At 49.7% G+C, this 18,239-nt stretch overlaps 6 protein-coding genes across 6 annotated transcripts; all 6 read left to right on the forward strand.

Annotated features, from left to right (window-relative positions):
- Positions 1-52: 52 nt before the first annotated feature.
- TbgDal_I880 (hypothetical protein, conserved) lies at positions 53-3,298 on the forward strand (the record flags this gene model as incomplete). The annotated part of the gene is made up of 1 exon (XM_011773038.1): positions 53-3,298. One exon carries the CDS (start codon positions 53-55, stop codon positions 3,296-3,298), a length of 3,246 nt encoding a protein of 1,081 aa, XP_011771340.1.
- Positions 3,299-4,685: 1,387 nt separating this feature from the next.
- On the forward strand, positions 4,686-5,399 carry TbgDal_I890 (hypothetical protein, conserved; the record flags this gene model as incomplete). Its single annotated transcript, XM_011773039.1, has 1 exon — positions 4,686-5,399. The coding sequence occupies one exon, from the start codon at positions 4,686-4,688 to the stop codon at positions 5,397-5,399; it is 714 nt and encodes a 237-aa protein (XP_011771341.1).
- A 407-nt stretch (positions 5,400-5,806) lies between these two features.
- TbgDal_I900 (MP90) lies at positions 5,807-8,263 on the forward strand (the record flags this gene model as incomplete). Its single annotated transcript, XM_011773040.1, has 1 exon — positions 5,807-8,263. The coding sequence occupies one exon, from the start codon at positions 5,807-5,809 to the stop codon at positions 8,261-8,263; it is 2,457 nt and encodes an 818-aa protein (XP_011771342.1).
- Positions 8,264-8,897: 634 nt separating this feature from the next.
- TbgDal_I910 (hypothetical protein, conserved) lies at positions 8,898-10,379 on the forward strand (the record flags this gene model as incomplete). Its single annotated transcript, XM_011773041.1, has 1 exon — positions 8,898-10,379. One exon carries the CDS (start codon positions 8,898-8,900, stop codon positions 10,377-10,379), a length of 1,482 nt encoding a protein of 493 aa, XP_011771343.1.
- Positions 10,380-10,965: 586 nt separating this feature from the next.
- On the forward strand, positions 10,966-16,323 carry TbgDal_I920 (hypothetical protein, conserved; the record flags this gene model as incomplete). The annotated part of the gene is made up of 1 exon (XM_011773042.1): positions 10,966-16,323. One exon carries the CDS (start codon positions 10,966-10,968, stop codon positions 16,321-16,323), a length of 5,358 nt encoding a protein of 1,785 aa, XP_011771344.1.
- A 571-nt stretch (positions 16,324-16,894) lies between these two features.
- On the forward strand, positions 16,895-18,187 carry TbgDal_I930 (hypothetical protein, conserved; the record flags this gene model as incomplete). Its single annotated transcript, XM_011773043.1, has 1 exon — positions 16,895-18,187. One exon carries the CDS (start codon positions 16,895-16,897, stop codon positions 18,185-18,187), a length of 1,293 nt encoding a protein of 430 aa, XP_011771345.1.
- Positions 18,188-18,239: the final 52 nt, after the last annotated feature.

Here is an 18,239-nt window from a genome sequence, read left to right on the forward strand (position 1 = left end):
ATCAAATAATAAAAAAAGAAAAAATAAACCCAATAAGTTGCCACTTACCGATATGTTGACAGGTGACATCTTGTTGCAAGAAATTGAGAATCTGGGAAGGGTCGAGAGGTACGAACGGGTGGTGGAGGTCGGCCGCGCCGCGCGTGCTGGTGGTGATGTGTGCAAGGAGCGCCTCGCATTGATTGAGCTTTCGCGTTCATGTGTGCCATACGAACGACTGACTGCTGCGTTGGGGTTATGGCAGAGTGGGTGTAGTTCGGAAACACTAAGGCTTCTGAAAGACCCTTGTGGCCGTGTTTCGCGGTTGGCTATGCTCCCAGCGGCGGAGGCGTTGCCGGATGCGGATTTGTTGAAAGTGTTTGGTGAACTGCCGGTGCAACGCCTCGCGATGTTCTGCGGTTACCTCGAGCGGAAGGGGAGAGTAACAGGTTTGGTTGACAGGTACGTGGCAGCCGTGACCCCTGTGCTGCAAAAAGGTCCTGGACTAACGCTGCTTTGTTGGGCGTCTGTCAGCATGTTGGCTGCACAACCCACCAGCACCTTCTACCTTCTGAGGAAGAGTGAGTGGGGCACACTTGTGCGACGGAATCCAAACTTCGCTGCGACACTAGTGAAGGCGAATATAAACAGTGGCACCGAAGCAAATCCCTCTGCTATCACGCAAGCTCATACTGTACTAGCGCAGCTTCGCCGATTTCATCCGTCGGTTGGATCGCAGTTACTGGGTTGTGTGCTACCGCGAGTACGAGTGAGCAATGAATGTATAGAAGCATATGCTAAAATGTACCCTGTTGAGGTGACACAAATGCTTCTGAAGCATAAGTTGGAGGAAACTTTGGACGTAAGCCACTTTTTTAAAAAGTTGGATCCAGATACGCTTCTTACCCTTTTCAGTGCCGGTGTGTTCCGTGGGAAGGATTTCAAAGAGTGTTTTGCTTATGCCCCACATAACTTGCGGATGACTTTGTATAAGCGGTATCGAAAGGAACTACTTGATCCTGATGGGTCGATGGATATTTCCATGATTGAGTTGATCCCTAACCGTGAGGAGCGTGAGCGCGAGGCTCTACGTGCGCTGAATGAATCTGAGAGTCTGCGATTGGATCCAAAGAGATGGGTATCGTTCCTCTCTCCGTTACCTCTCTCACAGGCAGTGGAGGTAGGGAAGCAGTATTTGAAGGAAAAGGATGTCCATGTACGGGCTGAACTTGTTGCCGCAATTGCGTATGGTGGTCAGTACCACCGAGAATGCTTAGATGATATTCTCGACTTCTGCATTGCTCGTGGGAATGATAATGATGTTGTGCGGAGGAAGTTCCTGATGAGGCTATCGATGATTTCCCGCAGCAAGTGGGAGGAGCGGCACATACCCAAACTCGCTGAAATTGTTAAAGCGGCATTGGACGCAAGAGATTCCTCCTCCTCTTCTTTGGACACCTGCATGTCACTGGTGTTGGGCACGGCTCATCTTTCCACGAAGGCGATTGAAAGCTCTTTTCTCCCACTTGTGCGGAGGGTGGGACCTCCTTTTAACCTGGGGAGATACCATTTGCCGAAGTCTGCTCTGTTGTGCATTTGGTCATGCCTTGAGCCGGTGATGAAAAAGGAAGCACAATCGGATCAGCATATGAAGGAAAGAATCATGTGGATGTTCTCCTCCCGCTTGCGGGACATTGGTGACGTTGTTATTCCGTACCTTAAGGGGCTTTGTGAGAGTGAGGACGATCTAGTCTTCTGTGGAATCAGCACCCTGCTGAAACACTTCCCCACCATCGGGTCACAGATGTTGCCAAACCTTGTGGTTAAAAGGCCTGATGTGATATGCGTACCAGAGGTATGCTTTAAAGTAAGCAACAGCATACAAGGTGAGCTTTTGGAAAGGTGTCTTATGCGGGAGGCACTTGAGGATATTGTGTGCAGAGGAAGATTTCCACATTCGGCACTCAGTGGCCGCTACTGGACTGCCGCGAAGCAGCAGATGTATGCTAATTCCACAGTTGAAATTTTGCTGGAAAAGGAAGAGGAATGGTTTGAGGCTCAGTGCTTGCTGAAACCCCTCGAATCCTTGTACAGTGTTGATGTGGCGAAGATCGCCTCTGTTCTGTTGGGCGAGGACAGCAAACCACCGCTGCTACGGGACCGACTTATTGAACTCCTTGGAAGAGCGGAGAATCCGGAGTCCCTACAGTTCCTGCTCAGCGCTCTTAATGACAACAGGTCACGCGTGGCCATCCATGCCATCAGTAAACGCGCTGCCGCTCTTTCCACTGCTCAGGTTCTGCAAATAGTGGATAAGGCTATGCACTCCAAATTGGTAGCCGTTCAGAAGGTGGCAGTTCGTCTCGGCGCCTTGAATGGTGACGAGGCGAGTTATAACTTTCTCATGCAACTGCGGAAGGGTGGAAGAATGAATGCGGATGTGGAGGCTGTGTGGGTGCAAGCGATGTTTAACTTTCTGGGTAAGGAGGATGTGTGGGTGTTTTTCCACAATGCCGCGCAGGATGAGCGTAGGGCAGTGGCTCTCGCTGTGGTGGATATTCCTAGCGGTACGCTTGAGGCGTGTTGGCAGTTGACTGCGCTATGTAAGTTATTCGTTTTGCTGCTGAACCACGATGACGCCTATGTGACTGTTCAAGCGCTGAAGAAGCTATCGAAAAGTAAGCTACCGAGCTACGACGAGGAACTGATTAGTTGCCTTTTCCACCTCCTTGACACACGAAGACAATCGGATTATTTTCCCGACATTCTGCTTGCACTCGCAAATTCATCTGCGGATGCTCGTGAGTTAGCCCAACGCCTAGTGGATGTTGACCTCGACTCAGTACTAAGTGTCAATGCCCACACTCATTGTGGTTCTATGGCTTCCCATGGAGAGCGGTTCAGAAATATTGTTTCGTCAATGGTGGAGCTGTTGGTGGAAGAGGGCCGGCAGCCGGCAATCGTATGCCATCTCATCTGTTGGCTGCATCCGACTGTGGCTGGTGAGTATTTGATGAAACTTTGTGAGAAGGGTCATCTCCATCCGGGATGTGTGTACGCCATCGTGGAAGCCGCAGGGAATTTCGGTTCCGAAACTGATGGGGTGAGTGCCCTTGAGGAGCAGCTGCGTGGTCACAGTAATCCCATCATGCAACGCATTGGACTGGAGCTGCTTCGTCGTATGGCATCTTCAGCAGGATGGGACGGGACGCTCTGCGAAGCGTTAGAGGTGTACCGATCCGCAAGTGATCCGTGGGTGAGAGATACAGCCAAAGTCATATCCGCTGAAGATTTGAACGAGTCGTGTTCATCCTACTGATGAATTTAACGACGGGATGAAAACAATGATATCGGGGCTGTGCTTACCAAGGTCGTGTAGTCGTCGTTTATACATACACATATATTTTTTAACGGGATGCAGCGACAAAGTGTGGGTTATTAGTTTCCTTTAAATATCTACCTGAATTCTTGTTAGTATTCCTCTGTGGTTGGTTTTCGACTTGATATTTGTGTTTAAAGACTCTCTTTTATGATATTGATCCATTGTTTGAAAATTTCCTCCGAATTATGGTCCGATGTTACGCTTGTCACCGCTGTGACACGAATATGCCACACCGTGGCTACCGGTCACTGAGACTGTGTGAGTGTGTGGCCAGAGGAGTACATACAAATGCGTGAGAGTATGTTTCCAAATAATTGCTACAAGACGTCGATTAACCTTGTCGTAATACTCTTGACTGCTCCGCACTTGTAGTTCAGGTCGCTGGTCTGCATATTGGTTGGTGATGGGGCAGAGTTGGGTTACGCAGTTTTCTTGTTGTTCTTTACCCCCCTTACAAATTCACTTTCATTGCAGGTACGGACAATAATTTATGTCTCCCTGTATCATACTTTTTTGATTCATTTGCCACAAATTTGAAGCCGTGAAATAAATGAGAAACGGTACAACTCTCCTTCGTTAATATATGTATTTTTGTTTCATGTCTAAAGGTGGTTTCCCTTCAAGCTTTATCTACCCTTTCGTTCTGCTGCTTTCTGACCTCTATTGTTTTGTACTGCATGAATGGAGATGGAGAGAGGCGGTTACAGGGAAATGGGAGGATTTATGGTTTGTCGGTTTACTTCATCCCACTTGGCAACTGTCAATGTTGTGCAATAACTACATGATGATGTTGCAATCATGAACCCATTCTCTGACGAGCGCGCAACGAACGTTAATATTGGCTTACCCTAATGAAACGAACAACCGTAGAACTGGTTCACCATCGTGTGGGACGTCGGTTAGGTCAGTGACCGTATTTTATATATGCGCATACGCTTCCTCTTAATCAAACGTACGGGGCGGCTGCCGGTAAAGATATTTGTGGTGGGGGTTAAGAGTAATATTGAAAACGGAAGTGAGAAAGAGACTTTTCCTGAGTTAATATATTGCGTTACTGTTGTTGATTCTGAATACAGAGCTGCTTGTTCTTCTGTGATTTTCAACCCTAACTTGTTATTAAAGCAAACAACGCCGACTCGCTTTTACTTTTTCCCTCCTTTATTAACATTATTATCATTGGTCTTAACTTTCTAGTACAAATAGGTGTCCTTTTTTTAAAAAAAAAAACTGCGTGTAAGTTTCGTTGTCACGACAGAAGAGGATCTTCATCCGCTATCCTGCTCCTTAACCGCAGTCCCCCCCGTCTGTTCCTACAACGTGGAGCATGTCGTCAAGCAAAGGTGGTGAAACCAACAACGCCGCCGGCGCTGACGCATCGTCTCCTCAACTGTCCCGTAATAGCCGAACGTTTCTTCGAACGAAGCTACAAAAACGTGCGAAAAAGAACAGCAATGAGGGAAAGGGGGACAGTAGCGGTGGTGCCAAATTTCAGAAACGTAGTCTGCAGTGCTTGAAGAAGTTCACCTGCCCAGTTTGTCGGATGAAGGGTGCCGTTCGCATTGATGTAAACGCGAAGGAGCAGCAGGCGGTAGTATCATGTAGCTATTGCATGCAACTGAAGCCGCGGCCCATTGATTTACCGTACCCTTTCACAACATCGTTTCTGCCAAAACTGCAGAACCGTGCCGATGTTTTCTTTGAGTTTAACGAGTTGTATCGCAGATTGCAACTACAAGCGAACTCCATTGAGTGTGCTGGGGAAGACGTTTCAGGTCTTAATACCAGTCACCTCCTGAGGGATGGTGTGTTAGGCCTCACTGGTTTGGCAACCGGTGACGTAACGAACGAAAATAATGAATGTGAGGAGGGAAACGATTACGAGGAGGGCGGTGATTACGAGGAAGATGCTAGTGATGATGATGAAACTGTTGCAATCGGATGTGGTAATGAAGCGACTGTAAACGTGGCAGAGGAGGAAACGGTTACCAGCGACGTCGCAGTGGACGACGTTAATGCATTCTTTGACGAAAGTGACTAGGTTCATTGGAGCCATGCGTATGCATTTATACAACCCGCTCACAAGGAATTGGATATAAGTTGTGTGCCGCTCCCAGAAAGGATCTAATATCTTGGAAAAACTCCTGCACCATTTCATTTAACGTTTACAGTTCCCGTGGATTAAGAGGCCTTTTCAGACAAAACGCCTGTGTTCGGGTACCAACGAATGCCTTCGCCTGTCCGCGGGGCCATCGGGTGCACATCCTTACCTCCTCACCTGCCTGTACGTCTGTGTTTTACGTGAATGAAAAGGAGTAAAAAAGTATTACCATGGTGTTGCTTACTTACGCTCCCCCAATATTTCATATGTCTTTTCAATGCTTGAATTCTCCCTATCCTCTTCGACATCCGTTGGTCGTCTTTGCATTGCTAAGTGGCTAAAGGTAGATGGGGCTACATTGGCCCCTGGCGCGTAGTTCCAACTGGTGCCACATGCGGGCGTTGAGTAACGAACATTTGCGGCGTCGGGTTGGCGCCGCCGTGCGCAGCATTGCCTCAACGGCACCCTGTTTTGCTTTAGAACGGGTTGAGGTGGCGCATTCGCATGCTTATTCCCGCCGAGGCGTGACAGTGGGCTTTACGTCATCTTCTTCGTCCCCTAGCGGCAAAACTGGAAGTGGTGGGCTCTCACCAGCATCACAGTCGTTGCATTCATCGTCATCTTTTGATGCGAGTAATGGGGATGTGCTAGCCAATTACGTCAACTTCGTTGCAGATGACGCTACCGGACCTGCTGCGACCAAAGAGAACGGTGCGCAGCCAATGCGTAGTTTGAGGTCCGCCTCTGCTGTCGAAAATCTTCTGTTTACCGACGCAGCGAAGAACTATTGCCGTCTCTGCATGGAGGAGGTGCAGGTGACGCCCAAGGCGCATATTAGCACTCCTTACCGTGGGAGTCACACAAATCACACCTGTCGGGAGGTCGTACTTGACTCTCTCGCTCTGCTTGCCATTCGGGGGTACCCTATCGATGATGTTTACTTCGTGTGGGCGGACACGCTCTATCAATCATCTGTCTTTCAACGCATCCCAGAGCTCGTCTCCCCGCGTTGGACTGTTGATAAGCGGAGTGAAGTATTGGCTAAGATTCTATTTATGCTAAAAGACATGGGCGTTATCGATATTTCATTAGCCGCCCAGGCACCCGATTTGTTTGATAACACGGCACAACAAGTGCATCACCGCCGGCGTGTGGCGTTCGAAAGATTAGAATATATCGGTGATAACTCGTGGGGAAACCATCTTTCCAATCGTATGATGCTCCTATTTCCCGATCGCCAGTGGACTTACAGCCAAAACGCCTACACCTTCAACTGCTTTCGTGATGCGTGCGAGATGAATGTGACGTTGGAATTTATGTTCGATACTCTACGTGTGGGGGAGTTACTTCCACCTGGTGTACGGGAAAAATTGGGAACGGGGAAGATAAAAGCAGATGTGGTGGAAGCTGTTATTGGTGAGTTGCACGTGACATTGTGGGGGCTTGAGCCGCAGCTGTATGATTCTGTGTGCTTTGTTGAAATTAACGGCGTGGGAGAGGCCCGTCTGGCAGCGTTGGTGCAGCACTGTCTCACAGAAATATATGACCTTATCGTGCTTTCTTACGTTCAGGAACTCAGTGGATCTGCGGTTCCGTTAGCAAAGCAGATAGCTGCCGATCGCATATGGAACAGCGTGTATCCTCCCGTACGAAAGGCGAAGGATCGTGCACCTGGGGGACGAAAAAGTCGATCTACTGTTGTGAACGTAGTCGGTGTAGGGGAGGTACGGCAACTTCCGTCACTTCCTTCGCTCTTTCCTGCAGCGTCAAAGCGACCCACACGGGCTCCACATCCACTTCGCCGACTTAGGAAGTTAGGGGAGATTCCTGAAGAAACTGTGTGTGCTGGTACGAACAAGGATGTTTTTGTCCATCTGATCGAGAGTTATGAACGTCTAGATATGTTGGATGACTCTCTCCTTCCCACATTGAATATGCGACGGCTCCAAGACGTTCAATTCTCAAAGCTGAAGCGACAGTTGGTTCCCTCACTCTCCCCTGCCGCGTTGGAAGAATTGCACAACTGTAAAGAGTTGGACGCTGAATCGGTTACACCGCACAAGGTTGGCGACAAGGAGGTTGCGACGGATGAACGGGTGCTGGACTTAGAAGAGGTTTATTTCCGTGATAAGTATTTTGACCTCTTCCCAACTCCGTTGCCGAATGAAGTTGTCACAAAAGAGGGAGACTGTGACAAAAGACAAAGCGGTGCCTCCACGAGCAGGGCGGTCATCATATCGCTGCCACGAGGGTTTGACGGGAGTCGACCCTGCAACAGGGCGCAACTCCACATGGCTCGAAACACAATTTATCCTTCACTGACTGAAAGACCGGCCCATAGTCCCACTGCTGGTATTACGAAGGGTGATCGTGTGTGTCTCTTTTCTCTTTCAGTCTATGTGCCTCCAGATACGAAAAGGCCTTCTGCGGGCGTAGTGACAGACAAGAACCTTCACTTTGGTGAATTTGCATTTCATGGCGTGCGGATCAAGGGAATTGAATGTGCCTCTGAACCAGAATGTATTAGCAGGCGAAGCAATGCTCCTGGTTCCGATGTTGGGACCTCACTTAACCGCAGTTCATGGAAAGAAGGAGGTGACAATTCATGTGGAACACTAACTGTTGAGGATGGTACCGGAGAGAACTCGGTAGTTGGGGAAGATGGCGATACTGGTGTGAATGGTGGGGAAGGTAAGGCTGAAGATGCAACAGGCAAACACCTACTGCGAGCCAAATGGTGTCGTGAAAATCCCTTCTTTCCACGGGCGTCGCTACCTCTTTTAGGCATCTCGGTTGGTGCGTGATAATTATTTGGATGATGAGGTAATACACGGGAGGGTGTTATTTTTCACTGCAGTATCCGTCATTGTTCGGTTGCTAACGTAGTTCGTGATGAATGAATTCTCACTTGTAGGTCCCGGTAAGTCTGCAGCTAACCACATTGCTCTCGGGTTAATGTCACTTCCACTTATGTGAGCGGAAGTCTGTTCTTTAATCAACCGCGTTAACACATTGAAGCACTAAGGGAGTGCAATGTCCTCCACTCATGTACACGTGCAAGGATGGGGAATATGCATGACGGTAATGTCATTTCGTGAGTTTGAAGTTGGATGTGATGGTACACGAGACGTGTTTTTTTTTTTTTGGTACCGTTTCTTTTCTTCACAGAGGAAAGTTCGTGGTGGCACCCTTAGTTGTGAATATTTTATGTTACCCATTAGGGTGGGTACCTTTTAGTTTCTACCTTGTTACGTAGGATACACTACGAAATGTAAAGATGTTTCATATGTCACTTATCTTTGCGCGTTTTAACGAATTTTCTCTCATTCGCTTTCATTTGTTTTTTTGGCCACCTACGATACCAAGCAGACGTGCCGTACAGAAAATTTGTGTGCTTCAGCAAACATCAGCCTGACTTAGTAATAGGGGGTGTAAATCATGTCTACACGTAGCGGTAAGCAGGCATCGATGTGTGGGAAGAAGCGGCTGAAGTCGGTGAGCGACATTATCAACGAACAGTTTAGTGGGAATGGTGCTGAGAGGAATGATATGGACGCGTGGGATGAGCTGGGTGGCGACAAGCCGCAGATTGACGACTATTACGAGGGAAATGACAGCGGTAATGAGGGAGCGGATGACTTTGATGGAATGCCCCCACTATCAACTACCAAGCGCCGTCGAACAGAACACAAACTTCCACAACGAAAAGAAGAAAAACGCCTTCGTCGGCGCGGTCCGTTAGATCCATCACTCTCTGCGGGAGATTACGCCGCCACTCCGGTCGACGTGGAGGCAGCAATGGACGGGATATTTGGAGCACTTGAAATGGGTGAGGACGATGAGGAGGACATATCGGGTGAAGGCGATGCCAAAGGTTCAAAAAGGGGTGGAGGACGCAAGTACGAGACGGAGGAGCAATACGTCAAGTGGCTGGAGGCGCAGCAGGCGAAAAAATTATCGAAACGTCCTGATTCTGGTCTTACAGAGGAAGATGATATTCTACAACAGTTGGAATCGTTGCGCAGTGCGCAGGTGGAGTTGCTACATAAGCAGGAATCAGGCGATACCTCCAACCCGCAGGCAAGAGAGCGGGAGCAAGTACAAAAGGCCATTCACCACTATGTGATGGTGTACTCGCAGTTGCTTAGGATGCGTATAAAGCTTCAACCCGTGGTCGCGCGCGCAGTTACCTTCCCGCAATATTATGCACTGAAAGACTTTCTTCAAAATGGTGATGAAACAATAAAGAAAGAGACGAAGGTAGTTACAGGCTCCCTCAAGGAACTCCTCGGCACCTTTCTTTCCTTGGCAGCAGAGGGAAAGAAGGGGGAGGACAACGGCAAACCCACGACTCGAGGCACTGTGCCCAGTTTTGAGGAGGTTAACGTAATTCACAAACGTTTTATAGCTGGGGCCGATGCGTGCATTGAGCACTGGGGGGCCAAATTTGTGCAATCAAATAGTGCTAAGCTTCACACCGTTTCACAGCCACTCATACAACAAATTCGCACCATACTATCCAGTAGGGCACCTCTGCGTGCGAGGGTACAGAAAAACAGGGCACATGTGACAATACTGGGGCACCCGGAGCATTACCGTGCCACACAGTCCGCAGAACGCAAGGCGGCCCGTGCCCTCCACATTGCCGATGGGGATATTGATGGCGAAATATATGATGATGGTGAGTTTCTCCGTGAAGTGGTTCGCCGTGGTGGTGCTGTAAAATTGCAACAGCAACTTCAAGAAATACAGCGTGAGCTGCAGTCCAGTGAGGAACCAGCGAAGCGTGGCTTTCATAGGTTGACTAAAGGTAAGGCAGTTAATTACGAACCGCGGCCCAAGTTGGTTGGTTTCCTTCTACCCGTGCCGTTCGCAGTGAATGGGCAGCATGAGGTGTTGTTCAAGTCTTTATTCCAATAAAGCAGTGACGGCACGACTGTTTAAGGTAGAGCCGAGCGAATACGCGTCGCAACCGCACGGAACCGGGACGAGGTTACTAAGATTTAGCATGATACGGGATGATTACCAAAAGAAGAAAAGAAAAAAGGGGTATCTAGTGAAGGAGGGAAGTGAGCCGTCATATGGAAATATCTTTGAAACTATAAAATTAATTCGGTTAAGGCACATCTAACAACATGCACCTTCTCTCTGATTGTGCGTTAGGCTGGGGGACGAATGACGGAAGGTGCGTGCTTGTCAATCGTTACTTAATGAGCTTGTGAAGGGAGAGGTAATGTGTATTCGCGTTGTGTGTGTGTGTGTGTGTTTTACAAACTCCTGTTTCCTTGGTTTTGTAAAAAAAGAAAAAAACTTTTAAAGTACGATGTGAGGCGCTTCTGACGTTTATCTTCTTTTCGTGGAACACAACAATAGACCCTAAAACAATTGAAGCGTCATACAGCAGCAGCTGTTTCAACAGGAAGAAAAAGAGCAGCCCAGCACTTAACGAAGAAAGTTGCGGACATCGCTACTTTGTTAACTTATCTTTTTTTTTTTGAAGTCCTCTATGGAGAAACAGCTCTTCGCCATCTTAAGCAGTGATAGTAGAGAAGGTGGGAGTGCGGGGGAGAGACGGCAAGCCTTTTCTACGGCATTTGAAGCTTCATTATTTTCCACCACGTACAATGAACCTGTTAGCGCGAAAAAGGGGTCAAAGCGCCCCAAAGCCACAGACAAGGAAACCCGTGAAGATGAGTGTCTGCGGCATGCTGTGAACTCATTTTTTACTATGCCGACACCGGGGGCACTAGAAACATTCTTTTTGCGAGCTGCAGCGATGCTTCACTCCTACACGCTGCTGCTTCCCGAAAAGGACGGAGAAGCAGGGGAGTTACCCGGTGTTGTAAAAGAGGCAGCTATCGCATTTTCCAGCGCAATATTCGCGCCACGGTTGCGTGCTGCGTGCGAAAGCCTTAAAGTCGAGGAAAAATGTTCTGCTTGGGTGTCAACAAATAATTGTGGCGCGGGTGCAGAGGCATTGAATCATCCTCTTTGGCACTGTTTTTTGTGTATATTTCTACAACAACTTTCAGCCCGGGGTGGTAGCATTGCTTCTTGGCGGAAATTCATCTCCGATTGCGCAGATGGGTCACATGCATCGGCGCATCCACAAGAAGGTGATTGTGGCCGCGACGAAAGTGAGGAAGACAAGGGAAGTAGCACCAACATCACCTGTGAAGATGAGTGCACACGCCTTGCTGTAGCTGCGTGGGGAGCTGTCTCCCTAAAACTACTTGACGCAACCGTAGGACGCACGCGTTACCGACGTACGGCTGTACTTTGTCGCTCTGTTTGCCCGCACATCGTGGCACAGGCCCCCGGTACCACATATCAATTACTTGATATCTTGCATGGATTTATGAGCGCTTGGAGGGAGCGATACAGCAAGGCATCGTCAAATGGAAGAGAAGGAAAGAAGGAAGATGACGACAACACGGAGGATGAAACGGGGGCCACCATCGTGACGCTCTACGCGGAGCGTCTTGGTCACATTGTTGGTGACGGTCAAACGCACGCCATGCTTCTTGTCACTGCCATTGGTGCTGTACTCAGTGCAACATATGTCCTTCCGAAGCGCCAAAGACACGGAACTGTGGGGAGTAGCGATCCCTCGAAGTGGTATCCGCCGCGCTGCGAAGACCCCTCGTTAGGGCTTACGGAAAGCGAATGGCGTGCAACACACTTTCCCCCTATTGGCCGGTTGTTGCAATGCTTACACATTCATTCACTACTGAGTGTTCACGTTTTTGCATTCTGTATGCAACTACGGATCGGCCTATCCTCTTCGCAACACGCGGAAGTCCGACAAAGGTTGGCACTGTGCCTCTACCTGACAGAGGTCTGTCCGGTCCATGTCGCACTCGCTATTTATTACTATGCCACTTCTCCTCAGAATGCACTCGCACAAGGCTCTGGAGAGTTGCCAGGGGATGGACTGATGGCGTACACAAAGGCCCTTGACCACTTCGTGACTGCGGCTCATAGTGAGTTGCTATTCTCCGTAACAGATTTACCAACCGGGCGTCGACGGCAACGTCACAACACGCGTGCTGCATCCGGTACAAAGGACGGCGGCCCTGATGATGATGATGATGATGAACCCACACCAGTAGATGGTGAGTTGAAGGGCCCACGCTTCACAAAGATGGAATTCCCCGTGAGCTGCCCGACGTGGTCTCAGTACTTGACAGAGGGCACTGCAGGGAAGGCAACAAGTGGGCCAGCAGGACCTGCAACGAAACCAGTTGCTGGCACACTGCAGGTGGCTCCTTGCCGCTTCGTCGTGGAGCTGTTAGAGATTGGGCTGCCAATGCTTTCTGGGGCCACGATACATCTGTTGCAAAACGAAATGGATATGGACGTGTGCGCGGTGTCAACCGCAGCCATGCCTGCGGAGTGTGGAAGAGGTGTGGCAGCAATCATAATGGATCATTTTCATTCTATTTTTAGCAGGACAAACCCTAGCACCGCGTGCGTGGGTCCACTCCCAACAGAACGGCATTGGAACACTTCCATGATTCGTGTGCTTGGGGAGTATCTTCCCCTTCTGGAGGCTGTGTACGGCTACGTCGCGTCACAGTCGTTTATATCCTTTGTGCTAGAGCAGATCACGAAGGGATGTAAGGATTTCTTGTCAGCAGTTTTGGACCGACATAGCTGTAGCACAGACGAAAGTAAACAAAGTGTGCAAGCACTGGCGAGAAAAGCATTAGCCTTGGCAGAGCGTTATCTCATTACAGTTGTCATGCCCTGTATGCGGGTGATGTCACCCTCACCAATCGTATACGACCGACTGCAAGCGCTGTTTAATCTCTTCAAAGAGGAAGCCCCGAAAGTAAGTTTTGGTACCAGTCCAGCGGAGTTCCTGCACACAAGCGTATTCTGCAGCGCATTGCTTGCCACTGGGGTTTCCAACGACACACTTTCTTACCGCGCCCCGCACGAGAGGTTACGGTCAAAAGAACTCGATGCACTTTTTACACAGTCACTGAAACGACTCACTCTTGGAAACGTTAACCGCTACCGCTGTATGCTGCGGCCCTCCATATATGCCAACCCGTTGCTAGCTGCTGAAAAGATGTTTAAGCAAGCTGTGGGGTACAATAACAACTTTTTACTGATTCACACGCAACTGCTGCGCGGCGCTCCACCAGCTGTAATGACTCTCATCGCACACATGGGCCTCCACCACATGCAACACTATGCAGAAAATGAAAGATTTGGTACTGCCGATAGCACTCGTGTTTCTTGCATTGCGACGTTCCTCGCTGTGCTATGGCGGGAAAATCCAAACTCCTTTGACGGTGGGCTGCTTTTGCGGGCGGCGGAACACTCACTAAGACGTGAGGGGCGTGCATCCGTTGTTTTCGGTCTTGAGTTGCTGCGTGCTATCTTACATGAATTACTAGATACAAAATTGGAGCATGAGGGGAAGTTTACCCCAGAGCAACTGCAGGCGCTCGTGGCCCCTCATCGCACGCAGTGGTTTGTAAAGGGTGCGGCAGAGTCGTTTCGATGCGGCCGGTGGGACTCAACGTTTACACCAGTGGTGTTATCTGCTTCGGAAGCGAATCTGCGGAGTGCGCTGCAGCAACGTTGTATTATTCCGGCGGAGAAGGAAAGCAGTGACGACGATGCCGCTGCGGCCAATTGTGGAGACGGAACGACCTGTAACGATAACGAAGAAAAGGAGGAAGAAGTCGCACACAACAACACAACTGAGGATCAACAGTGTGGAGGTAGTTGGTCGTCGGTGGTGGAGGTCACGTTAGGGCAAGCCATCTTGCTGCACTTGTGTCGGCTACACAGCCGCATATATGCCGTACAGTCAGATCTCTCTGCACCGATGCAGCTTCTATTGCTTACCTGTGCCCGTGATTATAATGTAATCAATGACCTCCTTCTTTGTATGGAGACTTTGCTGACACAAGGCCCACCGCCAAAAGAGATTTACATGGTTGCAATGCCACACATTGCGCTTCGCCTCACTGCCCGCTTTGCAGCGAATGGAATAGTACGGCAAAGGCCGGAACAAAAGCATAACGGGCACTTGGCAGCAACTGAACCTTCTCATTGTGAGGGTGACGCCAATAACCATCATCTATGCGCCACTGTGGAAAGCATTTTCACTGTGATGCCGGCTGAGATTGGTGATCATATGGGAGACATGGCGTCCCTATGTAATATGGGTGGAAATATCTCCTTTGCACTCCTACAGAAGCTATCGTGCTACACTGCTGCGCACTTTGTATTCGAAGAGTCTGTGTACGTTGCGGCAGGAAAGGAACTTAACCGTTTTTACGTGATCGGTAACAAAAAGCAGAAGAACAGAGACGACGTACCTAACACTGGTGTGAACGTGCAGAAGGAATGCTTCCTGTTGTGGATGCAGGAACAGACCCGACAACTAAGGTATGAGAGGGAGTCACACCGCACCTTATATCAGAGGAGTGCCGAATCTTTGGGACAGCTCCTTGGCGAATTGCGAAGCGGTGGTGTACTTACTGAGCCCGTTGAATTTGCGAAAGCCTATCTTTTGCCGCGTGCACTGATTAGTCTAGAGGACACGTTATTTGTATTTCACTTCCTCAGCTGGATGCTGAACAGCACTGAGGGTGATGAGCGGAACCGGGTCATAGACATTGCGCTTTCGCTCGTAACGGCGGGTATGAGCTTCTTTGTGGGGCTTACCGATGGGGAGTGCATGCGCTTAGGTGTTCTGCTAAGTTTTCTTCTCACACTTGTAGAAGACTGTGCGATAGACCTCTCAGGTAACACGGGAGCTTCTGATAGTGACGAGGGCACCGGTGGTGGTAGCGCTGCGGATGGTGCAGCTTCAACATATCAACCACCTGGTATTACCGCTGAGGCACTGAGAGCTCATTTGGATCCCGAAGCGCGGACTTTTCTAAACGTTCTTTCAGCAAGGGTCCAGGAGGAAGACGAGAAGGGGGATGAGGAGGCCGACAATCAGGTGCAGGAGGGTCCAACAGCTCCTTCCTACAGCAAGGTAGCGGCATATCCTCTGCAGCTGGAAGCGTATCTCTGTCGTGCTTTGGTGCAGGTGCTTGTGCACCAGTGGGACGTTCAGTACCTTCACCGTAACGCCTTTATTGTTCTTGAACACCTTACAAAAGGTAAGCATCGGTTCCCGTCCACGCTGTGCGCAGCGGACTGGCTTATTACCGTCGTTTCGCTACATGCAGTGAAAAGCTCGTCGTCATACGCCTCAGCAACGGCAGTGCTCCAAGCGCTCAAGGAGAACCGCCAACGACGTTGTGAGTTGGTGGAGAGAAGGAAGAGCGCGGGAAACTCGGTGAGGAAGACGAACAGATGGCTGAAGCTACTGAAGGACAGAGAGGAATTCATGCAACTGTTGTTGGCTCCGGATATGGCAGCAGCTGAAAAGAAGATCTGCGAGAGGGAAGCTGTCATCGCTAGCAGTGTGGCACTGGCCGACGGTGAGGGTGACGAGGAAGGGGCGGTTGCGGTTGAGGAAGGCGCAGTGAATGATGATGTGGAAAAGAATGAAGAACCAAACGAATCGGAGGGAGCTGAGGATTTAGATGATAACAGTGATGCCACGGACGATGCGCACAGCTCCGTTACCGGAGGTAGGAGGGGAAGCAGTGGAGGTGAGTCAAGTTTTGAGGAGGAGGAGGAGGGGGAGGATGAAGAAAGGAGTCCATCAGCATCTGCATCTCATGGAGACCCAAACCATGGTTCTATAACGGATGGCAAGGGCCGCAACTCAACTTCTCCTCCACCGGAAGAGCCTGAAGCAAGTGAGGTAGCAAATGCGAAATCACGAAAGAGACCCCGAGAGGGCAGCGTGGAGCGCACCGGTGGCGAAGAGGAGACGTGAGGAGAGGTTTTTGTGGTGTTGGGATAAAGGGGGAAAGGCGATCCATGAGGAAGGCGACTGTAAGAGTTGTCAGGTCCTTTAAGGTTGCAGTGTTTGCATTGCTGCAGTTATTCCCGCTTTTGAGTCTCAGTAACAAGGAATGGAGCGGGAAAGGGTTCTTGTGAAACCAGCAACAGGGGTAATGCGAATTTTCTAATACGAGAACTAACGGCTCCACGTTGTGCCCATTTCGTGGTGAAATTTATGAGGAAAAATTATACATTTCCAGGGTACCTTTAACGCCGGTGCTAAAATGAGTCTCTTTTTTTTTTTTGGTGTGTAATTGAACGGGAACTTGTGAATGAATATCCGCAGTTGAAGGGGGTGGTTGCGTCAAAGTGCTTAATGGGCTTCTCACCACCATCACCCCTTATTTTTCCCCTCCCTTCCCCCCTTTTCCGCACCAACCGAAAAGCAGTTGAAACACAACTGAAGGCACGCATAGGGTGAGAAGAGGGAAAGTTAAATTGCTCAGCCGCACCGAAGAGCTGTTAGGAAAAGGGAGGTATTTAGCAAGCAGCGATATATTGATATGTGTGACCTATTTTCATCGTCTTCTGTTTTCTCCTTTTGCTCTTCGGCTTTTGAGAGGTTTAGTATGCAAGCTACACTGGGGTTTGCCTTCCCCCATCCGCAACGAAAACAGCAGGTCTATGAAATCTCCATAACCGTGTTGGTGCCAGCACCGGAGACACGACCCCGCACAGTGGCCAATTTCTATTATATGTGCACAGGGGAGCTTCCTCCCACGTATCCCACGTATGGAGCGGTCGGTGGTAACAATAACACAGTTTGTGGTGCCCTTCCATCACTGGAGGCTATAAAATCAAATGCTAGTTTGAAACCGTTCGAGGGGAGTGCGGTGGTACGCATCGAAAAGGGTGTTGTTCTAGAAATTGGAAGCAGCACAACGAAAACAATATTCGGTGGTTTTACAGAAGATGAGTCGTCGCCTTTGGCGAAAGAGTCAGCGTCAGTGGGCGCAAGTAAAGCAGCGGCTGGGCGACAGTCAGTAAGCGCTTCAATGCAGGAGCTGCGAGCGGGGACGCTTCTCATCGGAAACATGGGGATACCCAATTCCAATGGTAGCCGCTATTATATCCTCTTACAGGATGCTTCAGTAAATGAAAGGAAGGCAGAGTTCAGTCCATACAAGCCACTCGGTTTTGTCATTTCCGGTATGGAGGCACTACAGGCGGCGTGTGCGTCAGTTGCAGTACACCCACGGACACTGGTACCCACGCAAAAGGTGAAGATGTTGGCATCTGAGGTTCATTTTCGCCGCAGCGTCACGCAACCGGCGGAAGCTATGGCAAAGCAGAGACTTGCGAATATTGCTCCAACGGCCGGTCGTACACGATGTCGCGACGAGTTCGAAGGGAGCGAAATTGCAAAGGAAGGACTTGATAGTAACACGAGTGTTTTCTTTGATCATACCCGCAAATTCCCATTGTGGGGCAACGAATCGCATGGCGGTGCGAATGGTGAGAGCGGCGGCAATCTCCCACAGGCTAAGCGACCACGCACCGAAAGGGTTGTTAGTAATGATGACGGCAGCGTGTCACTGCGTAAAACGGCGGTAGAGGGCCCAGCGGGCGAGCCATTTGACTACATGGCAGCGCAGGAGGCGGTGTTCCTCAATGATATAGATCTCATAGCAGAAACCCAAGCTGTTCGACACCGCCGTCGCGCAAAACGGCAGCAAAAGAAGCGAAGACACGCAGGAAGTGGACAGAGTAAGTCGGCGGGAGCGGACAATGGCAAAAGGGGAAAGCATGCTGTGCCCCCTTCAGGTGGAGGAAAGGTTCTGCGAAGGCGATACTAAATGGTACCAGCCGCAGTTTTAGGGAGGCGATAAAGAAAATGCAAGCAAGAGA

This window comes from Trypanosoma brucei, chromosome 1, assembly GCF_000210295.1.
Source record: "Trypanosoma brucei gambiense DAL972 chromosome 1, complete sequence".
In the NCBI taxonomy this organism is placed as follows: domain Eukaryota; phylum Euglenozoa; class Kinetoplastea; order Trypanosomatida; family Trypanosomatidae; genus Trypanosoma; species Trypanosoma brucei.